This window comes from Sebastes fasciatus, chromosome 12 (assembly GCF_043250625.1).
Source record: "Sebastes fasciatus isolate fSebFas1 chromosome 12, fSebFas1.pri, whole genome shotgun sequence".
NCBI lineage: Eukaryota > Metazoa > Chordata > Actinopteri > Perciformes > Sebastidae > Sebastes > Sebastes fasciatus.
Window position 1 is genome coordinate 26,766,042 of NC_133806.1, and position 11,540 is coordinate 26,777,581.

The 11,540-nt window shown below is 37.6% G+C and overlaps 1 protein-coding gene across 1 annotated transcript; it reads right to left on the reverse strand.

Annotated features, from left to right (window-relative positions):
* Positions 1 to 2,100: 2,100 nt before the first annotated feature.
* On the reverse strand, positions 2,101 to 11,095 carry fbl (fibrillarin). Its single transcript, XM_074654489.1, has 9 exons — positions 10,936 to 11,095; positions 8,846 to 8,995; positions 7,039 to 7,164; positions 6,729 to 6,823; positions 5,177 to 5,347; positions 4,669 to 4,801; positions 4,341 to 4,453; positions 3,901 to 4,046; positions 2,101 to 2,842 (listed from the first exon to the last, which is right to left on the reverse strand). The coding sequence occupies exons 1-9, from the start codon at positions 10,943 to 10,945 to the stop codon at positions 2,818 to 2,820; spliced, it is 969 nt and encodes a 322-aa protein (XP_074510590.1). The 5' UTR covers positions 10,946 to 11,095; the 3' UTR covers positions 2,101 to 2,817.
* Positions 11,096 to 11,540: the final 445 nt, after the last annotated feature.

The window sequence follows — 11,540 nt, forward strand, 5'->3', positions numbered from 1 at the left end:
TATACGGTATAATGGATCTATTAGATGCAAAAAGGAAATGTATTACTTTATGATTATTGTCGAAAATATGACTTTGATTGCAACTTCAAAGAATTTAAATATGTTATCGATGCCATTCCCAATACATTCCTCATCCTCCCTCACTTTATTTTATAAAGTATACTTGAGTTCAAGTATATTTCCCCCAATTATACTTTATGTAGTAAGTATATATCAATGTACTGGACTTTTCTGTATACTTGCCAATTACACTAATATTATTTTGTATACTTATCAATACAAGCCAAGTATACTTAAGTATAATTTTGTTAAGTATATCTCTGATAAGTACATGTTATCTGAAAGCATACTCATAAGTTTAAAATAAGTATACTAATATGCTTGAATAAACTCTTTTGATCTATTAGATGCAAAAGGAGGTGCAATACATTATGATTATTGTCGAAAATATGACTTTGATTGCAACTTCAAAGACTTTAAATATCCTATCTATGCCATACCCAATACATTCCCTTTCCTCCCTCTAGAAAAAGTAGCTTATTTTATTAAGTATACTTGAGTAAAGTTCAAGTATATTTCCCCCAATTATACTTAATGTAGTAAGTATATATAAATGTACTGGTTGTATACTACAAGTGAAATTATAGGTATACTGTTAGTTGACTAGTTATATACTTGTAGCCCATTTTTTCGTTTATGAAAGTACATGGTAAAGCATACTGGGTAAACTACTAGTTTAATCGTTTTTACTGCAAGTATACTTCTAAGTTTTCTTAAGTGAACTTATAGTATTTAGCCAAATATACTTTTCAGTATAAGCCAAGTGTACTTGGACTTTTCTGTATACTTGCCAATTACACTAATACTATTTTGTATACTTATCAATATAAGCCAAGTATACTTAAGTATAATTTTGTTAAGTATATCTCTGTTAAGTACATGTTATCTGAAAGCATACTCACAAGTTTAAAATAAATATACTAATATACTTGAATAAACTCTTGTTACTAATAGTATACTTATAAGTGCAATACTTCAATACTTATTGGGACTAAATTGGCCCGCTTTTTAGTTTATAAAAGCATACTTTTAAGTGTACTTTAAGTGTAAGAATACTAAACTTTGAGTACACAATTAGTTTACATCTGCATTTTGTACTGCAACTATACTGTAAACTATATATTTATTCTCATATTACAACTTTTTCTTGTAAAGTTATGACTTTATTCTCATATAACTTTTTCTCGTAACTTTATTCTCATACTAATTAAGTTAAATGCTTCAATCTGGTGCACTTTGAGAGCAAAATTAGCAACACTAAGAGGTAGATAAACAATCCCTTACAAAAAGTTTATTCAAGTATATTAGTATACTTCTTTTAAACTTAAAATAAGAATATGCTTTCAGATTACTTTTTATGTACTTATCAGATAAAACTTAATATACAGAAAAGTTCAAGTACACTTGGCTTATACTGAAAAGTATATTTGGCTAAGTACTATAAGTTCACTTAGGAAAACATACAAGTATACTTGCAGTAAACTTTACCATGTACTTTCATAAACAAAAAATGGGCTACAAGTTTATAACTAGTAAACTAACAGTATACCTATAAGTTCACTTGTAGATTAGTTCATATTATAGTTGCAGTACAAAATACAGCCTGGATGTAAACTAGTTGTGTACTCAAGTTTACTTTTACTTAAAATTATACTTTTATAAAATAAAAAGTGAGCCGATTTAGTCCCAAGATGTATTAAAGTATTATTACATAAATTATACTTAAAGTATACTTCATAAAATAAACTTGAGTATACTTTTTTTTTAAGGGATTTCATGGTTTCAATTTAATCATAAACATTTGTTGTATAGAGAATATAAAATATTTAAACGTCAATATCTCAGGCGATCACGTTCATTTAATTGTGGGAAGCCAAAGTCGTGATTACTATTCGATTAATTGTGCAGCCCTAGCTGTAACAGGAGGGCGTCCAGTGCTTGAATCTTGTAATGAATGTTTGTGTACAGTGTAAAAGGTACATTTCCCTATTATGTTGGTAGCTATACAAGCTTATTTAGTCAAGAGTATAACCAATCAAAAACAATTATAAACATTTTATTAAAACAAAGTTGCCGGTTACATCAAGACAAAAATATAAACTGTTCAAAGCATACATGTTGCAACCATTTTGCTCCATACGTTGTCAACACAAAAGCAATACTACTATCAAATTACAAGTCAGAGTGAAAAAGTCACCATCTATATTTGTCTGTACACAAGTTGACCACCTCACCACTAAATAGATCAGACTTAAGGGTTCCTTACGGGTGTAAGGTAAAGTGTTGGGGGGTTGAGAAATAAGCATATTTTACTGTACATACAGTAAGTTCTAACTTATTATACACTAAAAATACCAGCTGTTTGAGGTGTGGATAACTGGGATATCCCTGCCAATATGGGATCAGAAGCACCCTCATAAAAGGAAGTAATCATTAAAAAAAAAAGAAAAACAAAGAGGAGGTAACACTTCATTTTCCAGGTTGCAGATGCAGATGACAATAAGTGACTGAAACGGCTCTAAATGTCATGCAATGTGCTCCTAAACTCAACAGTAATAGAAAGACTCCAGCAGTTGGATGCTCAGTTAGTTAACTGTCAGGGGACTCAAAAGAAAAGGAAACCCAGCCAAACGTGACCCTGATTGCTGGTCATACTTTCATAGCGTGACAGGCAGGCGGAGGTGGAGAGGAGGACACTGGACGAGTATAAAAAGTAGATGGTTGAAAATGGTAATGGTAAATGGCTTCCCCGAGCCCTCATTTCTTCCCCTTAGGTGGAGGTCTGAGGAGAGACAGAAAAGAGCATGTTACCACAATGCATGAAAAAGAGCAGGCTCTATATATGTAGAGCTGACGGCAGGGGTTTGGGAGGGTCTGGATCTATGTGTCAACTTGTCACCATAACTCAGCTCTGGGAACATTAGTAGGGAGGGGAAACTGCTAAACCTCACAGTCCTGGTCACGGAGCAGCGCCATGACCATTTGTTCCTGTCTGTTTACTAGGGCCTGGACGATACACCCACCTCCCGGTACGATACTTGGGGGCCAATTTTATATGTATTGCGATTCGATATTAAGATTTATTGGGATTTGTTAACTTTTTCAACACTAGACCATGAGAAAAAGTTTAATCATACACTTCTAGGGACTTTTACTTTGGAAAATATCTAAATTAATACAGTAAAAATGTTTGATTTTCAACATGAATGTAGTCAGAGATGTCCTGAAGTCAAATATATCAGTCATCGTCAGGCATTATTTATTTAAATTTTTTCCAGCAACCCAAAAATCAAAGAATAAAGACATTTCCCTCAAATTAGTGGTAATTTATTTTTAATTTATAAGGAACATATGTTGTTTTATAATCCAATCAATCTTATTTCCATATATGCAGTTCCCTTTGTTAACCTTATTTTGAAAACCGGACATCTCCAAGGTCGTCACTAGTGTATGATTCAACTTTTCCCCATGGTCTAGTGTTAAAAATCGTAATATCTCATAATACTTCAAAATCGCAATACATATCAAATCGGCACCGAAGTATCGAATCGGGAGATAGGTGTATCGTCCCAGCCCTAAAATATATACATACATTTGCATAAAGCAAACATATTTGTCCACTACCATTATGATAAGAGTATTAAATACTTGACAAATCTCCCTTTAAGGTACATTTTGAACAGAAACAAAATGTGAGATTAAATATTTTAATAGATTGACAGCCCTAATTTGTACATCATTTAGGACGATTTGTAGATATTTGTTTTAACTAAAACATTAGTGTTTTTGTGAAGCCCCATGTCTGAGGTGTTCAGGGAAAGCAGTGTGATGTTGGCGTACCTGTAAATGCCCACCACAATAGCGTGGTCTCTCTCATAAGGCTCCAGTGTGAGCTGTTCCTGTGGCTTCATGTTCTCAGAGCTCATCTTCTTCACTTCTGAGGCAAACACTGCCTCTGGAGCCGCTGTCGAGTCTATACAGTTAGCCTAAAGTGAAAAAAGAAGACCGATCAGAGTCTACACAGCTGATAACACACTCGGTATGAACAAAAAAAAAAAAAAAAAAGATACATAGGTGAATTGATTTTTTTCCCCAACCCCCAAAATATACGGGTCTTCTTCCATTAAAAAGCTCCTTTCATCAGTCCAGACTCCCCCAGTCAGCCTCACCTCAGCTGTTTAAGACTAAAACTTGATTTTCTCATCATCTCGACTTCACCGTCACATAAGTAGCTCACCAACAGTACTTTATGTGTTACAGGTTGCTGTGTGTCAGCGTACCTTGATGGAGATAACAAAGTGTCCCCCGTTCTTCAGGAAGTTGTGGGCGTTCAAAGCGACAATCCTCGTCTGGTCGGGCTGGGCAACATCAGCAAAAATCACGTCCACCATGCCTAGAGAGGGACAGACCGTTACCGTCTGGACACAAAGCATTCATGTTGCAGTGGATCCAGTCTGACTTCATGTTGGACATGAGCCTGACGACTGCATTATGCTTTTTAACACTGTCCACAGCCATTTTCAAGAATAAGATCTATCTAGCAACCATGACAACTCTACTCTTCTGCCAACCTCTGCGGTGTTACTGCGGCGGTTTGTGACTACCTACCAACAAGCATGCGGTATTTGTGAGGGTGGCGGGCGTCTTCAATGATTGGAATGATGTTGGTGCGTTTCTTTGCCACGTTGAGAAGGTCACGACCTGATCGATGGGAAAACTCCACAGCGTAGACCAGCCCCTCCTGGAACACAACATGCAGGTTACCTCAACCTTTAAACTTAAAAAATTCTATTTTTTTTTTAAGGAAAAGAACACCAAGTCATCATTAAATGAATGTGAAGCTCAGCTTAATGTTACATTAAAGGGGAACTACGCCCATTTTCAAAAATTCATACATGTTATGCGCTGTATGTTATGTATGGTTTAGGACAGTCCAAAAATATAAGTAAACATGAACAACTCTCTCCCAAATCCTTAAATTAGAGGGCTAAAATCAAACAAAATGATTGCGTTAAAACCATTTTGCGTTAATGCGTTATTATACAAGTGAGTTAACTTTGACAGTTAAATGAAGACAATTTAAACCTTTGAGATCCAGTGATCGTATAGAACTCACCGGTCCAACAATGTCAGAAACGTGGGACACCGTGGTGCCGGAGGCAGCTCCCAGGTACATGACCTTTGCTCCGGGCTTGATATGGATCTGGTCTACTCCTCCCAAGATGGCTGCTGCCAGCTTGGAGCGGAACGGATTCCAGGCTCTGTACTCAATCTTCACCTCTCCTTCCTAACAGACAAAGAGGAAAAAAACAGAGAGTCATCATTTTACAAAGTCTGGCTATAAGACTACAGACCACAGCTGCTGATTTCACAAGACCAGGGCTGTATTTGAAACCGCCTACTACATACTACTGACGAACGCAGTACATACAGCGTACTTCAGTAGTATTCAGTATGAAACAGTTAAAGCGAAATACTTTGTAGTATGCTAGACCAGGATTTAGCCTTTAAAAACAGCTCTTAAAACACTGGACAAAAAAAACAAACTCGTACAACTATTACAATGTTATCGAAAAATACAACTTTGATTTTGTCGTTTATGTCAAGTTTGTTTATTTTATAAGATACTGCAGGTTTAAACTTTATTCTAACAGCTCATAGTGAAGTAAGACAAACAGGATCAACGAGTGAAGACGGGAAATATAAAACATTGATCCACAACATTTACTCAAACTGCTTTATCAGTTACAGCAACTAAACAGTGGACTGATCTCCTACAGATATTAGGGTAATGTTAAAAAGGGTCATGTTGTCTCAGAGGCTGCTCTCTCCCTCGCCAGTCTGCTGCTCTGTAGCCGCTCTGTGAGTGTCAATGGCCGGCTGCTGAGCGAGCTACGCCTGCAGGCGATTGTGGAGCTTTTCAACTCAAAAGGCAGATAAACAAAGGTTCCTGTTAATTTATAACGGATATTTGTGTTGTGATATTTAAACAAACTATCCGTCAACAAGGAAATCAAAGCCTCTTGTCTACAGACCGGTCTCTAGAGAGCTCCAGCCAGCTCATAGCGGTCTGTGAGCGTGACCGCCCGGCTGGCGTTAGCTAGCTGTCACGGCAGTTTCTAAACTCTGAAAACATTGGAACAAATGTTCAATTTGCCATCTAATATTGTAAAACTGTCAACATTGTAAATCTACACTGTTGATTTATCTCCTCAAAAATGTTCAGCAGTGATTTAGTGATGAAATAGCTACGAAAAATGTAAAAAAAAGCAGTTTTTGGCTTCTGTTGTAACCCTAGCCTGTAGCAGTCCAGCGCTCTGCATTGTTGGATACAGTAGGCGAGGTAGACTGGTCCGGTGCATACTGGAGAATTTTTCCAAAACAGTATGACATCCAGGTATTTTTGGCATACTGTAGATTTTGCTTTTGTTCGCATACTACATGCTACATTTTGGCCAAATCTGTACGTACTACTAGTAGTATAGTAGTAGTATGAGGTTTAGAATGCAGCCCCGGACTCTTCTAAACTGATGCAGAGGTGTTCGTATACGTGACGGACCGATGATTTACCCGTTATGTAACTAATAGTTTTCAATGCAATGCAGCAATTATGATGTTAATGACAGATTGATGTGTTGCCACTGTGCTGCTGGGAACTACAATCTCACCTCCACATTGATCCTCTTCTCTCCGTACACAGACTCTCCGACCACCATGTTCTTGGTCACCAGAGCGTCCTCCTTCCCTCTGCAGATGAACACTCCTGAGTGGACACAAACACACCACGAGTCAGTGTCCGGAGGACTTGAGTCAAATAAAAATCTAGTCCGACACAGATAAGAGATGCTGAAAAAAAGTCAACAACTCAATTCCGTCAGTTTATCTGATACACTTCCTCTAGTTTTATACTGCTACATCACTTCACATCTGCATTACTTAGTTCAGAATATGAACAAAAGAAACTGTACTAATACACACCTTCATGTCTGTGTGGCTCAACCACGACCTTCCTCCCCGCTCCAAAGCCTCCCCTCCCTCTTGGGGCACCTCTGCCACCTCCGCGGCCCCGAAATCCTCCACCGTCTGGGGACCTGAAACTGCCACCTGAAACATTGACAAGACGTGTTAATAGAGAGGACAACATCAGGAACAACATCTGTGCCCCGGCTGCTAATACAAACCCACTCATGCATTTATTGGAAGTTCTACCCTGAATGTATTGCGTTCATTATAGGGGCGTCGCATTTCTCCAAATCCACGATTCGATTTTCGATTTAAACCTGCCATTGTTCGACTATCGAGTTTTGATTCATAAAGATCAACAGATCATTGGTTTTATGCCCTGACAACTATCATTTACACTTTCAATTCTTCTCTAAAAAGAGAACTGAACTCCCTTTTTATTTAGAAAGTGTTTCAAAAATTAGATTACAACAGTCTACAATATAAAGAGCTACATCTTTTCAAAATCAGTATGTGTGTGACCCGCCTCAGTACATAATCATTACAAAAACAAAACAAATCCTTCTGCAGTGCAATACAAGTGTGCTGTAATCTACAAAAATACGGTGTTGTCGTCATTTATTGCCGCGCTCGTTTCTCTCCTCTGATCACTGTTTGTCACCCATTGGTGTCATTGGTGGTGGATTCAACAATGTTGAGCAGAAAAAAACGTGCATGTAGGCTGAAATTCAACCGTGGTGTTGTTCATGTGATTTCTTTGATAGTTAATTTAATACTTAGATAGATAGTAACTTTATTGATCCCGAGGGAAATTCAAGATACTACTTGCATTTATCTGTATTTTTACTTCTATTTTTATTATAACTTATGTTTATATATATATATATATATCTTTATTCTAAAAATGGAACTGTATTTTCCCTCCAGGATCAGTATAGTATTTCTGATTCTCATATCACTTATTAAACAGTGTTTTCTTGGTAAAACAGCACCCCCGCCGGCACATTAGTAACAGTAAAGGTGGTACTGCAGCATGGTAGATGGCGAACGGCTTCAAAACAAAACGATAATAAATTCAGATGAAGTTCTGTGAGAAGTTGATGAGAGAAAAGCTGCTAAAATCAGGAAGACACCACAGTAACTGTAGAATGTAAACACATTACGGTAAAATAATACTTTAACACATGCTCTTTGGTGGATTATGTGTTTGCCGAATTACAGGAAATGCTTGGACAGATTCAGAAAAGATGGTGAATCTGTAGTTATCGGTACATTTGATCGGTAATTAGAGCCGCGCTGTTATTTCCTTGTTTTTTTTAAGGGAGTTCTGCTGATAGAGACACCAGCTCAGAGCAGGACTGCTGTTCATGACCCGCTTTAATCTTCTTTTCAACTTCACTTGTTGACTCCCATCCTTCTGGTTATCAACACAGTTGATTTTTTGACCGCTTGCTCCATCAGCAGCAAAGTTATAACTGCCTGCTCCCTCGAAAGCAAAGCGCTGCACACACACACAACCCTGCGGTCGCATATCGACGCAACTCGCTGCTAGTCAATTAAAACAATGTCATTCTTAGTATCGGCACTAATAAAACGGGGTATCGTACCATTTCTAACTGCTGCGATATCTTTTCTAGTATTGGTATACCGTGCAACCCTAAACAACACCATGCGTGTGTGTTCTTTACTGGAGAACATCTTGTGTCCTGTAATTGCTTTAAAAGGTTGTCGTCATGCCTGATTAACTACAAAAGATGTGCATGATTTTGGCATGAAAGTTATAACACTTGATACTCTTATCATCCACTTCCTCCAGCCTCACCCCCTCTTCCTCTGAATCCTCCTCGTCCACGGTCACCGAATCCTCCTCGTCCTCCCCGGTCGCCGAACCCTCCTCGTCCTCCCCGGTCGCCGAAGCTTCCCCGACTTCCATAACCTCCTCGTCCTCCTCGGTCCCCGCGAGGACTGAACCCTGAAAAACAAACAGATAACAGGGAGCATTAGAGCCTCCACATGTAGCTGAAGGAGCTACTGTGCACCTCTTCAAAACACGAACAAGATTAAGACCACATGGACTGCAAGAGCTGTGGTTTGTCTGACTGGGCTGGAAAGGATTGTTACTAAAAACATGCAGCAAGTCGAAGAACAATGTATGTCACATGGACCATCGCTGCAGGATGTATAATCTTAACATCTAAAGCTCTAGGGTGCTGGAAGGTGTGGTTCTCCTTGACAGACATACCTAAAATAAATCAAGAATAGCTCCACAACTACCAGGTCTCTATGGTCTCATTGTGTGTTACTATGCCTGAGTAAACTATGATGAACCAAAGGAAAAGTTTACATTTTTATCCTGGCCTACTATGTTTTCCAGGCAGACTCTCCATTTGGCCAAATGGGTTTTCTACCTCTTGAAAGGGAATCTGGCTGTTAAATACTACTGATATCCACTACAGGAGGCTATGTGCACACAATGGAGACTTTGGCCATGACATTTACCCTGTGCATCATCACATTCTACCATTGTGCACAGTATGAAATCAATAAAAACAACTAAATTATATAATTTCGACTCCAAATGGAGTAGTTTTATTATAATAATGAAATATGATCAAGTAAAACTTAGATAACGAGTAAGATAACAATGACAATAAGATAACAAAATAATCCAAAGTCAAGTATGTACATTCAATATAAAAACGGTCGCAAATATAAAGTAAAAATACAATTTCTGTTGATTTTATAACAAAAAATATTGAAATCATTGCAAAACAAACATTGTTTGGACTAAATACACTTGGAGTGTTGTTTTAGTCGCGTTAAGGCCTCGTCTTTTAGAAACTATTCAGAAAAAGAGACCACCACAGCATTTTATGATGTTTATAAAGGCAGTGTTTTAACACACAGCTCAGACAAACCCTGTACCGGGTCAGTCTGGTAAAAGAGGTTAAAACACTAGTGACAAAAGCCTGCATGTTATTTCCACACAGAGGTGCTCTACCACCAACCAGCTGCTGCAGAGTGAGATGATCTGGTAACATGTGGTCAAACACTCCGCAGTGCTCCTTTAAACCTGACCCAGGAGGACGGTGGACACATCGTGGGGAAACTCTGAATTGCAGCAATGCTTTAATTATATATAAAACACGTTTCTGATTGTTTTTGAAAGACTTTTTCACCAGATGTATCTATATAACGAACCAGGAGTTATTATACTGTTATATAAACTAAAACGAGATAGCTACACTAGCAGGTAGCATAACTGCGATGTTACTTTATTTTTTATTTTATACACATATCACACAAAATATCACAACGTAACGTTACATCCACAACTCTGGTTTTAGTGTGAAACAATGCTAGGACACTAGGAACATCGAATACAAACACACGAGGTTCCGGTCCGAGCTAATGCTAATGCTAGCTCTCAAGCTAACTGTGGATCTTTAACCTCGTGGTACAAACAGTAAAAACAGCTTCATCAACACATGTCCGCCGAGCCCCGTGAACTATGAAACACGGGTATGTGTTTCATAGTGTGTTTTTAAATACATGTATGTGCTGATGTACTATGAGGACTGGTGGCTGGTTTAGTGCTGCACACGGAGGCTCAACACGTGTGCAGGCTGCACGCTGTGAACAAGGATTACCTCATTAATCTCACGTTAGCATTTGACTTTAACTCTTACAGTTCACCCACATTAATGTTAGAAAGCCTACACACACTTAGCAGCACTTTATTCTCCGGTGAAAACAGTTTACCGTGATTTTACCGGAGCAGCGTGGCAGTGTAGGCCGAGCACACACAGCAGATAACTACAAACACACCGCGGACAGCTACACCAAGTACACACACTTCACTTTATATATAGCTTATATAAGTATATAAAAACAAAACCATATCTACTGTACCTGGTCTCATGTTATCTGATGTAAATCGTTGTATCGGTGCAGCCGACTGGTCTCGTGTGCGTCTCCTCTCCGGAAGATCTCAATGAACGTGGTGATACTGTGACGGTGACCACATGTGCTGCTACTTTTACTTCTTCTTTGCATGTTTTGGCGGATTGCAGCTGCAACTTTAAGGTGCATACCGCCATCTACCGTACCGGAGTATGTGAAACAGGATCTACTTTACCGTAGTCTGTAATAAATAAAATAAATAAAATAAATAAAATAAATAAAATAAATAAAATAAATAAAATAAATAAATAAAATAAAATAAAATAAAATAAAATAAAATAAAATAAAATAAATGAACTTAAATAAAAAAAAACGAAACAAGCTATATTCTACTAAACAATCCTGTGTTTATTAAGAAATGTATTACCACTACATGTGCAGCTACTTCTTCACGTACCGGTGTATGTAGAACAGGATATACTTTATCTTAGTTTGTAAAAATTAAAATTAAATTAAATATAATAAAATTCAATTCAATTCAATTCAAATTCAATTAAATAAGATAAGATAAGATAAGATAAGATAAGATAAGATAAGATAAAATAAAATAATGA

Bases quoted from the DNA above. Each gene is read 5' to 3' on its own strand.
- fbl (XM_074654489.1), bottom strand. The intron at 4,802-5,176 runs GTGAGTTCTATA...GTTGTGTTCCAG, and splicing joins TTTCTGACATTGTTGGACCG to GAGGGGCTGGTCTACGCTGT. The intron at 4,454-4,668 runs GTAGGTAGTCAC...GTCCCTCTCTAG, and splicing joins CAAATACCGCATGCTTGTTG to GCATGGTGGACGTGATTTTT.